The sequence below is a fragment of the Manis pentadactyla genome, chromosome 1, assembly GCF_030020395.1.
Source record: "Manis pentadactyla isolate mManPen7 chromosome 1, mManPen7.hap1, whole genome shotgun sequence".
Taxonomy (NCBI): Eukaryota; Metazoa; Chordata; class Mammalia; order Pholidota; family Manidae; genus Manis; species Manis pentadactyla.
In genome coordinates this window covers 113,073,402-113,093,906 of record NC_080019.1, presented here as the reverse complement: position 1 = coordinate 113,093,906, position 20,505 = coordinate 113,073,402, and the positions used below count along the sequence as shown (strand labels likewise).

At 35.4% G+C, this 20,505-nt stretch overlaps 1 protein-coding gene across 7 annotated transcripts in view; it reads right to left on the bottom strand.

Moving 5' to 3' along the window:
• ATP11B (ATPase phospholipid transporting 11B (putative)) overlaps window positions 1-20,505 on the bottom strand; it is a 164,937-nt gene that overhangs the window by 48,839 nt on the left and 95,593 nt on the right. For all 7 annotated transcript variants that reach the window (XM_057500345.1, XM_057500354.1, XM_036926688.2 and 4 more), the window contains 5 exons: window positions 17,126-17,279; window positions 15,789-15,891; window positions 12,670-12,815; window positions 11,276-11,335; window positions 374-501 (listed from right to left, as the gene is read on the bottom strand). In XM_057500345.1, the coding sequence (XP_057356328.1) occupies window positions 374-501; window positions 11,276-11,335; window positions 12,670-12,815; window positions 15,789-15,891; window positions 17,126-17,279 (591 nt within the window). The remainder of the gene's footprint in view (window positions 1-373; window positions 502-11,275; window positions 11,336-12,669; window positions 12,816-15,788; window positions 15,892-17,125; window positions 17,280-20,505) is intronic.

Genomic DNA, 20,505 nt, shown 5'->3' with positions numbered 1-20,505 from the left:
ACTCACAAGTTTGGCAATACCAGAACACTGAACTCTAGGACAAACAAGTAGTGAATTACTTTTTTTGTGCACATGAACTGGAATATTACTGGTTTGCAACAGTAAGTGCAAATTACACAACTGCCCAAAGCATTCCTAGGATGAAAGTGTTCATTCCTAAAAACATCAGAAAAATTATTCATTATTCTTATTTTCTCTTTCATGTTCAACAATTATAAACATACAATTAAAGTATTTTCCTTAGTAAATTAATCACCAAGACACACCCTAATATACTTGCTTATTTTTAAGATACTTAAAAAAATTGGTAACTGTGTAATACACAATTTGCCATCAGGAAAGTTAGGGCCATTCAATACTGGAAAATACTTACCGATAGAGGGTGGGCTTGTTCTGTAATACATGAGGGTCTATATGCTGTTCCAACAGACTGTATATCAGAATAGGTAGGGAAGTAAAACATATATTGTATAAAGTCAGGTACACGCCGTCATAGAGTGTCTAGAAGGAGAAATTGGTAGGAATTTAGAGATTCTAAACTACGTGTTACTATGATGTATATAATCACAATGAAGTATATTAAAAGCACAAAAACTATAGAGCTGTTTAAATTGATACAAAAATCCACTTTAATAATTCCAGTTTGTTTCTTATTTAGACATAAACACATAATGATCCTAGATTTATATTTTTGGTGGGAACTGGAACACTTTGTCATGTCAAGTGTCTCTGGAATTATGGTGAAATCAATCTAAATTTCAAGATTCTCCACAATTTGGTCACTGGGATGTAATTTCATACAATTCTCCTACATGCACTCTAGGCTTATTTCTATTCTTTTTTTGTTGTTTTTCTCAAAAACATTTTAATTTATTTATTTTTATTAAGGTATTATTGATATACACTCTTATGAATGTTTCACATGAAAAAAACAATGTGGTTACTACATTTACCCATATTATCAAGCCCCACCCATACCCCAATGCAGTCACTGTCCATCAGTGTAGTAAAATGCCACAGATTCATTATTTGCTTTCTCTGTGCTACACTGTCTTCCCTGTGACCCTCCCACACAATGTGTATTACATATAATACCCCTCAATCCTATTCTCCCGCTCTCCCACACCCCTTTAGTAACCGCTAGTCCCTTCTTGGAGTCTGAGTTTGCTGCTGTTTCGTTCCTTCACTTTTGCTTTGTTGTTATACCCCACAAATGAGGGAAATCATTTGGCACTTCTCTTTCTCTGCCTGGATTATTTCACTGAGCATAATATCCTCCAGCTCCATCCATGTTCTTGCAAATGGCACGATTTGTTTCTTCCTTATGGCTGAATAGTGTTCCATTGTGTATATGTAACATATCTTCTTTATCCATTCATCTACTGATGGAGACTTAGGTTGCTTCCGTATCTTGGTTATTGTAAATAGTGCTGTGATAAACATAGGGGTGCATATGTCTTTTTGAATCTGAGAACTTGTATACTTTGGGTAAATTACAAGGAGTGGGATTCCCAGGTCAAACGGTATTTCTATTTTTAGTTTTTTGAGGTACCTCCATATTGCTTTCCACAATGGTTGAACTAGCTTACATTCCCACCAGTAGTGTAGGAGGGTTCTCCTTTCTCCACATACTCGCCAGCATTTTTTGTTCTTTAGTCTTTTGAAAGCTGGCCATCCTTAACTGGTGTGAAGTGATATCTCATTGTAGTTTTTATTTGCATTTCCCTGATGATTAGAGATGTGGAGCATCTTTTCATGTGCCTGTTAGCCATCTGAACTTCTTCTTTGGAGAATTGTTTCTTCATATCCTCTGCCCATTTTTTAATAGGGTTATTTGTTTTTTGGGTGTTGAAGTGTGTGAGTTCTTTACATATTTTGGATGTTAACCAGTTGATGGATATGTCGTTTACAAATATATTCTCCCATACTGCAGGATGCTTTTTGGCTCTGTTGATGGTGTCCTTTGCCTTACAGAAGCTTTTTAGTTTGATGTAGTCCCATGTACTCATTTTTGTTTTTGTTTCCCTTCCTCGAGGAGATGCATTCAGGAAGAAGTTGCTCATGTTTATATTCAGGAGATTTTTGCCTATGTTGTCTTCTAAGAGTTTTATGGTTTCATGACTTACATTCAGGTCTTTGATCCACTTCGAGTTTACTTTTGTGTATGGGGTTAGGCAATAATCCAGTTTTATTCTCTTGCATGTAGCTGTCCAGTTTTGCCAACACCAGTTGTTGAAGAGGCTTTGATTTCCCCATTGTATATCCATAGTTCCTTTATTGTATATTAATTGACCATATATGCTTCGGTTTATATTTGGGCTCTCTAGTCTCTTCCATTGGTCTATTGTTCTATTCTTGTGCTAGTACCAAATTGTCTTGATTACTGTGGCTTTGTATTAGAGCTTGAAGTTGGGGAGCATAGTCCTCCTAGCTTTAGTCTTCCTTCTCAGGATTGCTTTGGCTATTCGGGGTCATTTGTGGTTCCATATGAATTTTAGAAAGATTTGCTTTAGTTTATTGAAGAATGCTGTTGGAATGTGAAAGGAATTGCTTTGAATCTGTAGATTGCTTGAGGCAGGATGGCCAGTTTATTTTTATTTTGGTATCATTAATATAAAATTACATGAGCAACACTGTGGTTGCTAGATTCCCCCCATTATCAAGTCCCAACCACATACCCCATTATAGTCACTGTCCATCAGCATAGTAAGACGCTATAGAATCACTACTTGTCTGCTCTGTGCTTACAGCCTTCCCCGTGCCCCTCACCCCTACATTATGTGTGCTAATCGCAATGTTCCTTTCTCCCCCTTATCCCTCCCTTCCCACCCATCCTCCCCAGTCCCTTTTCCTTTGGTAACTTTTAGTCCATTCCTGGTTCTATGAGTCTGCTGCTGTTTTGTTCCTACAGTTTTCTCTTTGGTATTATACTTCACAGATGAGTGAAATCATTTGATACTTGCCCTTCTCCACCTAGCTTATTTCAATGAGCATAATATCCTCTAGCTCCATCAATGTTGTTGCAAATCGTAGCATTAGTTTTCTTATGGCTGAATAATATTTCATTGTGTATATGTACCCCATCTTTATCCATTCACCTACTGATGGACACAGTTGATTCCATTTCTTGGCTATTGTAAATAGTGCTGTGATAAACATAGGGGTGCATCTGTCTTTTTCAAACTGGGCTGCTGCATTCTTAGGGTAAATTCCTAGGAGTGGAATTCCTGGGTCAAATGGTATTTCTATTTTGAGTTTTTTGAGGAACCTCCATACTGCCTTCCACAATGGTTGAACTAGTTTACATTCTGACCAGCAGTGTAGGAGGGTTCCCCTTTCTCCACATCCTTGCCAACATTTGTTGTTTGTCTTTTGGATGGTGGCCATCCTAACTTGTGTGAGGTGATATCTCATTGTGGTTTTAATTTGCATTTCTCTGATGATTAGCTATCTGCAGTATCTTTCATGTGCCTGTTGGCCATCTGAATCTCTTCTTTGGAGAAGTGTCTGTTTAGATCATCTGCCCATTTTTTAATTGGATTATTTGCTTTCTGTTTGTTGAGGTACATGAGCTCTTTGTATATTTTGGATGTCAACCCCTTATCAGATATGTCATTTATGAATATATTCTCCCATACTGTAGGATGCCTTTTTGTTCTACTGATGGTGTCCTTTGCTGTACAGAAGCTTTTTAGTTTGATATAGTCCCACTTGTTCATTTCTGCTTTTATTTCCCTTGCCCATGGAGATAATGTTGACGAAGAAGAGAGTTTTACCTATGTTTTCTTCTAAGAGATTTATGGTTTCATGACTTATATTCAGGTCTTTGATCCATTTCAAGCTTACTTTTGCATATGGAGTTAGACAGTAATCCAGTTTCATTCTCTTACAGGTAGCTGTCCAGTTTTGCCAACACCAGCTTTTGAAGAGGCTATCATTTCCCCATTGTATATCCATGGCTCCTTTATCATATATTAATTGACCATATATGCTTGGGTTAATCTCTGGACTCTCTATTCTGTTCCACTGGTCTATGGATCTGTACTTGTGTCAGTAAAAAACTGTCGCTTTGTAGTAGAGCTTGAAGTTGGGAAGCATGATCCCTCCTGCTTTATTCTTCCTTCTCAGGATTGCTTTGGCTATTCGGGGCCTTTTGTGGTTCCATATGAATTTTAGAACTATTTGTTCCAGTTCGTTAAAGATTCTGTTGGCATTTTGATAGGAATTGCTTGGAATCTGTAGATTTCTATAGGCAGGAGGGCCATTTTGACAATATTAATTCTTCCTACCCAAGAGCATGGGATGAATTTCCATTTATTAGTGTCCTCTTTAATTTCTCTTAAGAGTGTCTTGTAGTTCTCCTGGTATAGGTCTTTCACTTCCTTGGTTAGGTTTATTCCTAGGTATTTTATTCTTTTTGATGCAATTGTGAATGGAATAGTTTTCCTGATGTTTCTTTCCGCTAGTTCATCAGTAGTGTATAGAAATGCAACAGATTTCTGTGTATTAATTTTGAATCCTGCAACTTTGCTGAATTCAAACATTAGTTCTAGTAGTATTGGAATGGATTCTTCAGGGTTTTTTATGTACAATATCATGTTATCTGCAAACAGCGACGGTTTAACTTCTTCCTAACCAATCTGGATGCCTTTTATTTCTTTGTGTTGTCTGATGGCTGTGGCTAGGACCTCCAGTAAAATGTTGAATAAAAGTGGGGAAAGTGGGCATTTTTGTCTTGTTCCCGATCTTAAGGGGAAAAGTTTTCAGCTCCTCACCGTTAAGTATAATGTTGGCTGTGGGTTTGTCATATATGGCTTTTATTATGTTGAGGTACATGCCTTCTATACCCATTTTGTTGAGAATTTTTATCATGAATGGATGTTGAATTTTGTCAAATGCTTTTTCACCATCTATGGAAATGATCATGTGGTTTTTGTTCTTCTTTTTGTTGATGTGGTGGATGATGATGATGGATTTTCGAATGCTCTACCATCGGTGCATCCCTGGGATGAATCCCACTTGGTCATGGTGTATGATCCTCTTGATGTATTTTTGAATTCAGTTTGCTAATATTTTGTTGAGTATTTTTGCATGTATGTTCATCAGGGATATTGGTCTGTAGTTTTCTTTGTTCATGGTGTCTTTGTCTAGTTTTGGTATTAGATTGATGCTGGCTTCAAAGAATGAGTTTGGGAGTATTTCCTCCTCTTCTAATTTTTGGAAAACTTTAAGGAGAATGGGTATTATGTCTTCTCTAAATGTCTGATAAAATTCAGCAGTGAACCCACTTGGTCTAGGGCTTTTGTTCTTGTGTAGTTTTTTGATCACCGCTTCAATTTCATTGCTGGTAATTGGTCTGTTTAGATTTTCTGTTTCTTCCTGGGTCTTGGGAGGTTGTATTTTTCTATAAAGTTGTCCATTTCTTCTAGGTTATTCAGTTTGTTAGCATATAATTTTTCATAGTATTCTCTAACAATTCTTTGTATTTCTATGGTGTCCATAGTGATTTTTCCTTTCTCATTTCTGATTCTGTTTATGTGTGTAGACTCTTTTTTTCTTGGTAAGTCTGGCTAGGTGTTTATCTATTTTGTTTATTTTCTCAAAGAACCAGCTCTTGCTTTCACTAATTCTATTGCTTTATTCTTCTTGATTTTATTTATTTCTGCTCTAATCTTATTATGTCCCTCCTTCTACTGACTTTGGGCATCATTTGTTCTTTTTCTAGTTTCGTGAATTGTGAGTTTAGACTGTTCATACGGGATTGTTCTTCTTTCCTGAGGTAGGCCTGTATTGCAATATTCTTTCCTCTTAGCACAACCTTTGCAGTGTTGAATTATTGTTGTCATTTGTCTCCATAAACTGTTTGATCTGTTTTTGGTCATTGATCCATTGGTTATTTAGGAGAATGTTATGAAGCCTCCATGTATTTGTGGGATTTTTCATTATCTTTGTGTAGTTTATTTCTAGTTTCATACCTTTGTGGTCTGAGAAACTGGTTGGTAGAACTTCAATCTTTTTTAATTTCCCAAGGCTCTTTTTGTGGCCTAGTATTTGATCTGCTCTTGAAAATGTTCCATGTGCACTTGAGAAGAATGTGTATTCTGATGCCTTTGGGTGTAGAGTTCTGTAGATGTCTGTTAAGTCCATCTGTTCTAATGTGTTGTTTAGTGCATCTGTCTCCTTACTTATTTTCTGTCTGGCTTATCTGTCCTTTGGAGTGTCTTAGAATGAATGCACGGCATTCTATTTCCCCTTTTAATTCTATTAGTATTTGTTTCACGTATGTCGGTCCTCCTGTGTTGGGTGCATAGATATTTATAATGGTTATATCCTCTTGTTGGATTGACCTCTTTATCATTATGTAATGTCCTTTGTCTCTTGCGACTTTCTTTGTTTTGAAGTCTATTTTGTCTGATACAAGTACTGCAACGCCTGCTTTTTTCTTCGTATTAGCTGAATGAAATCTCTTTTTCCATCCCTTCATTTTTAGTCTGTGTATGTCTTTGGGTTTAAAGCGAGTCTCTTGCAGGCAGCATAAAGATGAGTCTTGTTTTTTTATCCATTCAGTGACTGTGTCTTTTGATTGGTGCATTCTGGCCATTTACATTTAGGGTGATTATCGATAGGTATGTACTTATTGCCACTTCATGCTTTAAATTCGTGGTTACCAAAGGTTCAAGGTAACTTACTTTCTGAGAGTCTAACTTAACTCACTTAGTATGCTGTTACAAACACAATCTAAAGGTTCTTTTCTGTTTCTCCTCCTTTTCCTTCCTCCTCCATTCTTTATTTATTAGGTATCATATTCTGCAGCCTTTGTGTAATCCGTGATTGACTTTGGGGTAGTTAATTTTGCATTTGCTTACTAATTAACTGTTCTACTTTCTTTACAGTGATTCTATTACCTCTGGTGAGAGCTATTAAATATTAGGAACACTTCCATCTATAGCAGTCCCTCCAAAATACACTGTAGAGACAGTTTGTGGGAGGTAAATTCTCTCAGCTTTTGCTTATCTGGAAATTGTTTAATCCCTCCTTCAAATTTAAATGATAATCTTGCCAGATAAAGTATTCTGGGTTCAAGGCCCTTCTGATTCATTGCATTAAATACATCATGCCACTCCCTTCTGGCCTGTAAGGTTTCTGCTGAGAAGTCTGAAGATAGCCTGATGGGCTTTCCTTTGTATATGATCTTATTTCTCTCTCTGGCTGCTTTTAATAGTCTGTCCTTATCCTTGATCTTTGCCATTTTAATTATTATGTATCTTGGTGTTGTCCTCTTTGGGTCCCTTGTGTTGGGAGATCTGTGTACCTCCATGGCCTGAGAGACTATCTCCTTCCCCACATTGGGGAAGTTTTCACCAATTACTTCCTCAAAGACACTTTCTATCCCTTTTTCTCTTTCTTCTTTTTCTGGTACCTGTATAATATAAATATTACTCCATTTGGATTGGTCACACAGTTCTCTCAATATTCTTTCATTCTTAGAGATCCTTTTTTCTCTCTGTGCATCAGCTTTTTTGTATTCCTCTTCTCTAGATTTCATTTATCATCTCCTCCACTGTATCTAACCTGCTTTTAAAACCTTCCAGTGTATGTTCCATTTCTGATACTGTGTTCCATAATGATTGGATATCTGACCGGAACTCATTCCTGAGTTCTTGAATATTTTTCTGTACCTCCATGAGCAGGTTTATGATTTTTATTTTGAAATCTCTTTCAGGAAGATTCATGAGGTCAATTTTATTTGACTCTTTCTCTGGTGTATTTATGACTTTTCTCTGAAGCAGGTTCCTTTGACATTTCATATTTGTATGTGGTGCCATCTAATGCACAGAAGCTCTACTCTCTGGAGCTGCTCAGCCCCTGGAGCAATGTTGGCGGTCGCAGGGGAGTGGTGTTGGTGCCTGGGGGGAGGAAAGAGCTGTTTCCTGCTTCCTAGCTTCCATGCCTGTCTCCACTGCCAGAACCAGTGGGCTGAGCACACAGGTATAAGCCTCCATGGTTTGAATGTGTAGCTGCTGTAGGCAGGGCTTCCTTCTGGCTGGCCTAATGCCAGGGCAGGGTTTGCCGGTTTGCGAGTCAGGCACGGGCTGGCCAGGAGGAAGGCGCAGCAGGCTGTTTATCATGGAGGGGAGCCTTGGAGCCATGTAGTCAGCCAGGGGTCTGGAGCGCCTGAAGATCATGAAAGTTCCCAACCTACTGGGCAGTGTGCACCCAGACAATTTTGTCTACCTGTCCTTTCTCCTGAGCAGTAATCTCAGTGCAATCCTTGCCCCTTTAGCAGCCCTCTCACTGTTAGGAAGTCTCTTAGACTACCTGCCTTTCTTTTGTCCCAGAGCAGCCGGATATGGATCCCTGTTTTCCACAAGTGGCTGGAATCTCTGTCTCTCCAGGTATTCTGCTTGTCTTAGCTTTCCAACTCCCCTAATCACGAGAACACCATATAATGTAGGTTTGTGCTCACAGAGCAGATCTCCAGAGCTAAGGTGTTCAGCAGTCCCAGGCCTCTACTCCCAAGCCACTCTGTTTCTTTTCCTCCCTCCAGTGAGCTGGGGTGGGGGATGGGCCTGGGTACCGCCAGGCCATGGCTATGGTATGTTACCCTGTTCCATGAGGTCTTTCTTTTCTCCAGGTGTATGCAGTCTGGTGCAGCCCTCTTTCCTGTTGCCCTTTCAGGATTAGTTATATTAATTTTGTTCTTGTATTATATGCGGTTTTAGGAGGAAGCCTCTGTGTCACCTCTTATGCTGCCATCTTTCATCTCTATCCCTCAAAACATTTTATTTATTTATTTTGTTATCATTAATCTACAATTACATGCAGAACATTATGTTTACTAGGCTCCCCCCTTCGCCAAGTCCCCCCCACAATCCCCATTACAGTCACTGTCCATCAGCGTAATAAGATGCTGTAGAATCACTACTTGTCTTTGTGTTGTACAGCCCGCCCCATGCCCCCCCCCCACATTATACATGCTAATCGTAATGCCCCCTTTCTTTTTCCCTGCCCTTATCCCTCCCTTCCCACCCATCCTCCCCAGTCCCTTTCCCTTTGGTAACTGTTAGTCCCTTTTTGGGTTCTGTGATTCTGCTACTGTTTTGTTCCTTCAGGTTTTCTTTGTTCTTATACTCCACATATGAGTGAAATCATTTGCTACTTGTCTTTCTCTGCTTGGCTTATTTCACTGAGCATAATACCCTCTAGCTCCATCCATGTTGCTGCAAATGGTAGGATTTGTTTTCTTCTTATGGCTGAATAATATTCCATTGTGTATATGTACCACATCTTCTTTATCCATTCATCTACTGACGGACACTTAGGTTGCTTCCATTTTTTTGGCTATTGTAAATAGTGCTGCGATAAACATAAGGGTGCATCTCTTTTTCAAACTGGGTTGCTGCATTCTTAGGGTAAATTCCTAGAAGTGGAATTCCTGGGTCAAATGGTATTTCTATTTTGAGCATTCTGAAGAACCTCCATACTGCTTTCCACAATGGTTGAACTAATTTACATTCCCACCAGCAGTGTAGGAGGGTTCCCCTTTCTCCGCAACTTCACCAACATTTGTTTTTGTTTGTCTTTTGGATGGTGGGGATCCTTACTGGTGTGAGGTGATAATCTCATTGTGGTTTTAATTTGCATTTCTCTGATAAAACGTTTTTATAGGATGCTTCGTCTATACAGGGATAGCGGTCCTTTTTACACTAGATTAATTGCAGCCTAGAGACACTATCAAATTTCTTTCCTGAAAAGAGGGAGTTTTATACATTCCAGGTCTAAAATGGGTAGAGACTTTTCAGACCCACTGTGGCAATCCTTTTAGGTTTTCTGTTCACAACACACATTCTTTCGGAAACTAGCAGGTGGCCCTTAATCATCATGTCCAGGAGGAAATCCAGCTTGAAGGCAGAAGTCATGGTCTTGGTGCATGTGCGGTGCGGGCAGCAGGAGGTGGCTGTGCGCGCATCCGAGCGACCGCGGGAGGCGCGAGATGTGCAGGGACATGGCCGCCAGAGGCAGCACTTGTCACATTCTCTCCCGACCACTCTCCGCCAATAACCTCCGTAAGGCGGGGCTCTTCCTATTTTTTGGTATGTTACAGATGTAGGTTTGCTTTCATATATACTTCCTTTGTGGCATGATCCATGAAGCTTTAAACACTTGTTCAAGTCCTTCGTGACAGATTCCTCTTCTAAACAGTCACATGTGCTACCATTAGCACTAACTGCTCACCACTTTGCTATGCTTCATATATTATTTTATTAGTATTGTTTTATTAATACTGTCTTTCAAATTACACTGTAAATTTTCTGAAAACCTAATCAAAATAGTTAGGTCTCCTTGTAATATACTCTTTCAACATTTTTATTTCATTCAGGTTGGCAAATATTGGTACTGGCAATGAATATCCAAGCATTTGGAATCTAGACTTACATGCTATAAACAGGGAAAAAAAAGTGATCAAGGATAGAAATAACTCATGTAAAACCTAAGATAATTAAGCTCTTGCTATTTCAAGAAATTTGGATAAATATCTTAACTAGAGATGTATAGTGTGACATGTGAAGGGTTTTTAATTAGTCAGAAGCAATAGGTTCAAGTACAGCTTAGTTACTAACTTAGCTATGTGATCTTGGTCAAGTTAATCTCTGTGGATTTCAATTTCCTTTTCTGTAAAATAAGACAAGAGTAGATCTGGAATGGCAAATATGTGACATGAGTACAACCAAGACCCACATGTGCTCATTATAGCTATTGCTAACTAATTACAGAGCTTTCCCTCTGAGCTTACAGCTTCAGAACTCTTTTCAATATAGCATTCCTGGTGGTCTCTACAATTATTTAGAGTTAGCTTCTGAGATAAAGTCTGTATGTTTATCTCTGGATTCAGTCACTAAGGTTCCTTCCCAGTCTAAAAAAAATTCTATGAGACAAAAATAAATATTGAGAGAAATCCCCAATAGTAGTTATCTGGTCTGGCTTGATAAGGAATTTACAGAAATATTATACCTAAACTGAAAAAGTAGCCAAAATTCTCTCATAAGCTGTTAAGAGTTAATATCTATTTTTAAAAGACATCATGATCTTAACACACACTTCAAACTGAAAATCAGAATAATTATGAATGTTATACTGATTTAAATAACAGTAATTAGGAAAGTTTTATCTAATTATCTGCTGGACTGGGAAAGTGAAGAAACTCTCTCCAGGTATCCAAAAACTGAACACACTTCATTTTAAAAGAATAAAACAAAAGCTTTTATTTACTTACTTGCTGAGAAAACAAACAGTAGAACTGATATAAAAATTGGGGTGTGATAAAGCACACATTCTGAAAAACAAGATTAAATGGAAATAATTAAAATATTTGGGTCTAAAAGAGAAACTATTTCTAAAAATGGCTATTAAAGAGCCCAAAAGCACAATTTCAGTTGATAAGGTAAGTAAAAGATTGCCCGTAAGAACTTCCCAAATAAAATGGGAAAATAGGATTCCCATTAAATTAAAAGTGTCTAAAAGTACTCTAAGCAGCCCTGCAAATGTCAAATGAAAATAGCCTTGGACTATTACTGCCAAGCAATAACATAATTTTGAATTTACAACCTCCCAACTATTATTTAATACTTTTCATATATAGTACAATAAGTAAGGTTTATTTAAACTTAGGGCAGTAATAGCTTAGCAAAAATTTTTAGAATACATAAATGGGACTATAAAAACATCTTTCAATTTCAATACTCTATGTCACAGCAGAAGCTATAATAATAAGCAAGAAAAAAACTGCCACCATCGTCTATTATCAATTTGCAGTCTGTGTTCTTTCATTGGCTTGCAGCTATTACTTAATTATAGTAATGTATGCATATAAGACACTTTGGACAATTAAATGTCTTGGTTCTTACAGGATCTTAACAAGCGTTCTATAGAGCCCCACCTTCCCCCAAAGGGTCAAAAGATAAGAATTGTATTTCAATATAGTTTAGTTATAATCCTATGTAGTTTATTTTATGATTTAAAACCCTCATCCTAGTAGTTTATTCATCTTATTGACTACCAAATGGTTATTTATTGCACACACAAAAAAATTAAGAACCTCTGCTTAAAAGCCATCATATGAAAGTTAAAACTTATTACTGATACAGGATAAAATAACATTGAAGGAATCAAATTGTGCTCTAATTTGCAAAGATTTTTTATCTATCACTTTTAAGTGTAAATTTTAATGTGTGTAAAATTTATGTATCTGTGTAACCACTACCACAATCAAATCAGACAACTTATCATGCCAAGTTCTTTTATTTACCCCTTTCCGGCCAATTCTATCACCTGTACCCTTGGCCTCAGGCAACCACTTATTTGTTTTCTGTTAGTACTCACTAGATTTATGACAAAATAATCAAACTATAGTTCATAAACTGTTATTTTTACTTATAGAAACAATTTTTAAGAATAGTTTGTATGAGGACCCTTGTCCCCTCCTGGTGTGAGCCAGGAGCTCTGCCCTTTCACTATATCTCTAAATAAAAGCTTCTCACTTGCTCTCCTAAAAAATAAATAAATAAATAAATAAATAAAAGAATAGTTTGTATGGTAACAGCATTCCTTAAATTGAGACCTCAAATTATTATACAAGTAATTGATTATAAAGTATCTCCAAAAACTCACCTTATAAAAAAAATACTGTACAAGGGTAGCTATTCTAATATAATAAAAATGACCATGAACAAAAAGCAACTTGGAGAGGAATTTAAATCTAGCTATTGCATAGTCACTGTTTCTTGCAGCTTGTCTTCCTTCTTTACCCATGATTCCTGTAATAAAGGGGACAAAAAGTTCATTGATAAATGAGTGTAATTTTTTTTAGGTTACAATAATACTTCAGGTTTCAAGAGTTATTTATAAGTTTGTTTTCAATCTGGAGGTAGATCTGAGAAATTATTTTTCAAAATTAAAAATTTTAATTTTTGTTATAGAAGGATCAAAATGTTTCAAATTGTACAGATAAAGATAATCACCTATATTCATAACACCTAGAGAAAACCATTATTTCTGGTCTATATCCTTTTAGAATATTTCCTTCTATATATTTTGCATATATGTATATTTGATATATATAAAAACAAGTGTACAAAATGGGATTACTTGTCTTCTAATCTGCTTTTGTCACTTAATACATTATGGACACAGTTGATAATGTGTATCTTTGTCAGCATATTCATTTATTTTCTTAAAAGAAATTAAGCATAATTGCTAAGTCAAAAACACACATTTAAAATTTTGTTATACATAATAATGCAGGGTGTACCAATTTACACTACCCACTAACATTGTATAAGAGCATGTGTTGATTTCATACCTTTGCCAATTCCAGGTTTTATCAATCTTTGTAATTTTTGCCAATCAGATAAGCAGTTTTAACTTGTAATTTTTAGTGAAACTAAACACTTTTTCATGCACTTAGTATTCATTCTAGATTTCTCCTTTTGTGACAATTGATGGTTCATATCCTTCCACATATTTCTACTACAGTGTTTTTATTATTCTCCTTAATTTGTTAAGACTTCCCATGTTAGGAATATTAAGACTTTGTCATCTATTTTGCAAACATTCTTTAATAGTTTATCTTTAAAATTTGTTTTAGGGGAGTACTTACTTCTGTCACACATATTGATCTTTTCCTTCATAATTTTTTGCTTTGATTCTGTACTTAAAATATCCTTTCATACATCTAATTATGGGCTTATTCATCAAATTTTTCTTCTATTACTTTTTACAGTCTTTAAACATTATTCAGATCCTTAATCCATCTGGAAGTTTTTTTTTTTTCTTTTTTGTTGTAAGCAATGGAAAGGGCTCCAACTTCTCTTTTTTTTTTTCAACTCACTAACCAGTTCTATCAGTTTCTTTCACCAAATTAGTTTTCCTACTTATCTGAAACATCTCCTTTGTTAGTACTAAATTTCCAGATGTTTAAATCTATTCTATTCCATACTAGAATGAAACTGTTATAAATGATGTGGCTTTAGAGACGGGTAAGATTCCTCAAGGGAGGAACAACCTAAGACAGGCACAGTCACAGGGGGGCCATCAGGTGAGAAATTGGGGATCAACAGAGGTGAGGCTTAGAACCTCACCCCCCCTGTTCTGAGAGAAATCTTCTGCATCCGTGGATGTTTCATTGCCCTTGTCTAGCTTCGATTAACACATAGTCTACAGGCACACACCTGATCATCTACATTTGCTCTCTTACAACACTAAACTATGTTTTCTACCTTTATCTTGTATCTACCTACCACTTCAGCATTTTATTAAAAATAATAATAATAAAGAGAGAAATGTGGTATCCACATATAAGTCAAGTATAAAAATCAAATGAGTATTCATATTTGAACTGACTGTTTATAGTTCATAATGCATGAGCAAAACCGAAAGTTTCTGTGATGACTGCCCTTGTACTGTTCACCATGTAACTTATTCACTATGTAAGAATTTGTTCTCCATGTAAGAACTTGTTCGTTATGCTTCAGAAGATTGGAGACTGACGAAAATTAGGCTTGGGGTGGATTAATGATTGTGCATTGAGCATTGACTCCCCTATACAGAATTTTATTGTTGTTAACAACCATTTGATCAATAAATATGAGAGATGCCCTCACAACAACAACAACAACAAAAGTACACACTTCCAATTGTAAAATAAATAAGTAACCGGGATGTAATGTATAGCATAAGGAATATAGTCAAAATATTGTAACAACTTGGTATGGTGATAGCTGGTACCTAGAATTATCATGTATGTAAATGTTGAATCACTGTGTTGTACACCTGAAACTAATGTAATGTAATACTGTGTGTCAACTACCCTCCAATAAAAAATAATTATCTACAAAAAAAAAAAAAATGATGTGGCTTTTTACATATGGCAGAGGAAATTATCAAATTGTTATGGAGATTTTAGGGAAACAAAGGTATACAAACTAGAAAGAAAATTAAGTTTTCAAAATGAAGAGCTAATTAGCCAAAAGAGGAAGGACTTGATTTGAGAGATATGCAGGAAATTTGTAACAGGACATTTATAGAGGCAATTCCACAACAGGGACTGGCTTCTTTTCTAACTCTAAAATTTTATCCCTCAATAAAGAACACATACTTTTCTTTTTTGCTTTTGTCTAATAATAAATCATTATATAATAAATTAATAAATAAAATAATGGAGGAAGAAAGTTTAGAATATGGCTTAAGAAGGAAATGATTGATAATTTAAAAATAATGAAACGTTATCAGTATTTTGAATCCAATAAAAATTTGAGGCAAAAACAGAAAAGAAGTTGGAATAAAGGTTATTAAATCATAAAACTATTTGAAATTATACATATATATGTATGTGTGTGTGTGTGTGTGTATATATAGATATATATATAAAATAAATTGGTGTAATTTCCTGTCTCTAAAATTGTCTTTAAAATGGTTTGGAGAATCAATCTTCAGTTGGACAAATGGAGTATATAATAACAACATTCTAAAACAAGAATTTAAAACTATGAGAGCAATTATGTAAACCATAAATTAACAGTTTAAAAATTATAAAATAATTTATGAGAGTAATTGAAAAGGTACAAACTGGCATGTAAAAAGTTACTACTAAGATTGACTAATGTGGTATTATTCTATTGCATTTAGTTTTCATTCACATATTTTATATTACACTTTAGTCTACAAAAGGAAAATTCAAAATCATCAAGTAGTTATACCAACTTTAAAAGTTCAGGAAAAAAATTAATCACCTATGCCAACATGTGCTTCTTGTATCATGCTTACATCATTAGCACCATCACCAACAGCCAATGTTATAGGTTTCTCTGGTGAGATTTTTATCAGTCTTATTACCTGAAAGATAGACAACTAATTAGTTATTTATGGTAAAATTTCAATTTTTCCTGTATTTATATAAAGTTACTTATTTGAAATGACTCTGTTGTAAGAAAAGCAGACTAATGAAAAATAATCATTTTATATTAGACAATAATATGCACAGGGGTTCATTTTTTGAGGGATGTCTCCATTAAGATGTTAAGAATGTCTTTCAGAAAAGATAGCAAAAGTGTTTATCTTTAAATTTTATGACGGGAAACAAGAATCTTTTAAATATAGCTTAAGTTTGAAAAAGCTTAATAATAATTGTATAAAAAAATAACTACAGTTATTTGAACTCAGGCAAAATTTTTACAAGAAATCATTCTTTTCATTTAATATAGAGGAAAGATTACTTTCTCTTTTAATAAAATTTAAGAAATTAAAAATACAATAAAAATTAAATTCAATAAAATCAAAAGAAGGTTTCTTTGGAATTACTGTATGTATATTTATAAAGAATCTAGGCATTAACTTTGGTCTCCAGTTTTAGTCTTCACAAACTAACTATAGTTAACTATAGTTAAATATTTAACTATAGTTAAATATAGGCATTGTAAAAAAATTCCATGAAGCCAAAAAAAACTGGATGCCTAATATTTTAGATCTGTATGAGAAATAATCAATGTTTAGATGTGCATTTCAAAGGATATTTGTGAAGGATACAGTCTAGGAGCTCAAATTACAATCTGGAATTATAAAAAATATTTGTGTCAGCTTTCACTTAAATCATAGTGGAAATTCAAATATTTCCTATATGTATTTTCATATCACTTTAAGTGGCTTTTCAACTTTTTACTGAAGTCTCTTGTATCATTTACCAGCCATTCTTAACAGAATTGTCACTTCATGAGAATATAAGAATGAGCAGAGATCAGAGGATGAATTTAAATTTTATAAGCTCCTTCGCTAGTTGACTACCTTGTGAAACTTTACTTACCACAGTTCAAATTTGTGTCTCAGGAATATCACAAACTACTACCTACCTCAGACTTTCTAGGTCATTATGAATAGTTGGAACTTTAATATTCATTCTGAAAACTCCAAAGGTTTAATGTACATGGTCAAAATTGGTAATATAAGAAATGACTGATGCCTAGTAAGATTCCTATACTGCACACCATCAAATGGAACTAGATTAAGACATTAACCTTAAGAAATACTTTTGGATCTAGATATCTTTATGGAACTTTTTATCACACAAACATACTTTTGCTTTCTGCAGTGGTGCCATACGACAGCACAAAACAGCTGAACAATTTCTGCAAACTTCCATAAATAGTTTTTCATGCTCCCTGAGTGCGAGAGAGAGGCTGGTCCCATCAACCACCAACCCATGCTGAATCACATGATCCTCTGTAATTCTGAAAGAGAAAATAATTGTGTTTTCTGTAAGGTACTTTGAAGCCATATTATTTATACTCATTTAGTTAACAGAAGATTCTTACTGCAAGATGGACCATTCACCCACAGACTTGTCTGCTGCCAAAACTGGTATGTTGGGGAACAAACTGAATAGTATTACCTGAGAAGTTAAAATTAAGCAGAACTGAGAGTGACTGATATGATGAGTAAAACATGATATTCAATTTTACAAGGAATTGATGTATAGATATAGTAACTACATGTTCTAAAATGTGGATTATAACACATAATCTGAGGATATTTTCCTAAATTGTGAGTAGGAAGGCCTTAAAAAATAAACGTATTAATTATACATTTAGTGAATCCTAATTTTAAAAAATTAAATGAAATCAAGAGTGTTCAGGGGAGTTCAGGAAAGTTCATACATTAATATGAAAGTAGGAAGGAAAGGAATGAAGATACCATGACTGTCTCTTGATATTAACTCCTATTTTGGACTCTTATGACAGATATTAATATGGTGGAACATATGTATCACCTCCCTTGTGGGTTTATGCTGTAAGATATTTAAAGGCTAAATAATATTCCTTTGTGTATAATATACACATCACATTTTCTTTATCCATTCATCCATCAATAGACAATTAGATTATTTTCCTTCTTGGCTATGGTGAATGCTGCTGCAATGAACATGAGAGTGCAGGTATCTCTTCCAGATAGTGATTTCATTTCCTTTGGATATATGGCAGAAGTGGGATTGCTGGATCATATGGTAGTTTTATATTTAATTTTCTGAGGAACCTCCGTACTGTTTTCCATAGTGGCTGTACTCTCATTTTTAAAATGAAAAGTGGGAAGTCTATTAAATGAGCAGCAAACTATAAAAACTAAACATATTTTTATAGATTTTAGTCTTGTAATATTAAGAAAAATCTTTTACAAGTCAAAATGAAGTCTTTCGTAGTATGCCTAATCACCATTGTGTTGTGCTATAACTAATACGTGGTAAACAATTCACTTCACAACACTAAAAAAAAATGTATTTTTTTCTTCATTAATTCTTCAGTAAGTGAAATCAGGATCTATATTGATTATTTTTCCTGCCTACTGGTTAAACTTTACTTAGCAACCTGTGCTGCTTCCCAAGTGTTCAGCTGAAGCACTGCCTGAGTGCATGCCTCAGAAGAAGGGTTAGCAGCCAGGAATGGGACATAGCAGATCAATTTTCCTAGGGGAACTTCTCAAGTCACACTAAAGTGGTTTTCTCTGGACAGACTTCATAAATCACCATGCTATTTCACAATCCATGGGATAATATTTATGAAATATGGAAAAGCACCTCACAGTGCTGGCACACAGTAGGTAGCACCTGCTCATCTCTGTAGCCTCATGTCAGTTATTCCCCATATCCCCTCCCATCTATTCCATTCTCTGGCCACACATAACTATTATCATAGTTCTCTGAATGAGCCTCTTTCTCAGCTCTGGGATTTACACACACTGCTTCCTTTGCTTCTTGGTGTTACTCTCTCACCAGTCAACATTTCATCTCTGGAGACAACATATTGTGCATTCTTCTACAGAGCTCTTTGCCGAAGCTAAGCTTCCCTTTTCTGTCTACCCACAGCTCTCTGTTCTTACCTCTGTTACAATTCAGTTGTGACAGGTATATGACAATATATTTACTTCTGTTTTTCATATATACCAAGTATTCTGAGGGTAACCAAAACACTTTCTTTGACTGTTTTCCAAATGCCCAGATAGGAGACAACAATATGTTTGTGAAGGAAGTATAAACTCACGCTTTCAAAGGTATGGAATTCTTTGCTCCACCCAAGATTTTTGGATAGCTAACTCCAAAAAGTCTGTAAATCAAAATCCTATTGACTTATATGGTTATCACAGAAAAAACATCTCACCAAAAATATGGTATCTCTAAAACATAAATTTCACATAACAAGTCTAAAATTTATTTTAAGGTATAGTCTTTACTTTATAATACAGCTTTTGTACAAAAAGGGAAATGAACAATATCCATGATCTTAACAGATTCACTGAAAGCACACATATAGAAGACTTAAAGAAAATATTCTAAAATGAAAATATCATTATCTTTGGATGGTTATGTTATTAACTACCATATCTTCCCTACCATTTCAAGCATTTTTTAAAAGGACATTTATTACTTTTATATTTGGGAATAATATTTTAGAAAACATATAAAAGTAAATGATTCTTTTCCTGAACACATCCCCTCAGGCAAGGGAAACAAAAGCAAAAATGAAGAAGTGGGAGTACACCAAACTAAAAAGCTTCTGTACAGCAAAGGACATCATCAACCGAACAAAAAGGCATCCTACAGTATGGGAGAATATATTTGTAAATGTCTCATCTGATAAGGGGTAAAATCCAAAATACAGAAAGAACTCATATGCTTCAACACCCAAAAAAGAAATAACTTGATCCAAAAATGGGCAGGGGATCTGAACAGACACTTCTGCAAAGAAGAATTACAAATGGCTAACAGGCACATGAAAAGATGCTCCACATGGCTAATCACCAGCAAAATGAAAATTAAAACCACAATGAGATATCACCTCACACCTGTTAGGATCACCACTATCCAAAAGACAAGAAATAACAAATGCTGGCGAGGGTGCAGGGAAATGGGAGCCCTCCTACTCTGTTGGTGGTACTGCAAATTGGTGCAACTGCTTGGAAAGCAGTGTGGAGGTTGCTCAAAAAACTAAAAATAGAAATACCACTTGACCCAGTAATTCCACTCCTAAGAATTTACCTGAAGAAAACAAGATCCCTGATTCAAAGACATATGCACCCCTAATGTTTACTGCTGCACTATTTGCAATAACCAAGACATGGAAGCAACCTAAGTGTCTATCATTAGATGAATAGATAAAGATGTGCTACATATACACAGTAGAATATTATTCAGCCATAAAAAGAAAAGAAATCCTACCATTTGCAAAAACATGGATGAATCTAGAGTGTATTATGCTCAGTGTAATAAGCCAGGTGGAGAAAGACAAAAACCATATGATTTCACTTATTTGTGGACTATAAAAACAAAGCAAAACAGATGGAACAAAACAGCGTTAGACTCACAGACACTGAGAGGTTATAGTGGTTACCAAGGCAGAGAGGAGTAGGCAAGGGCGGGGTGGAGGGGGGAAACTGTTGAACCTCTGTGATGTACAATTGATAAAA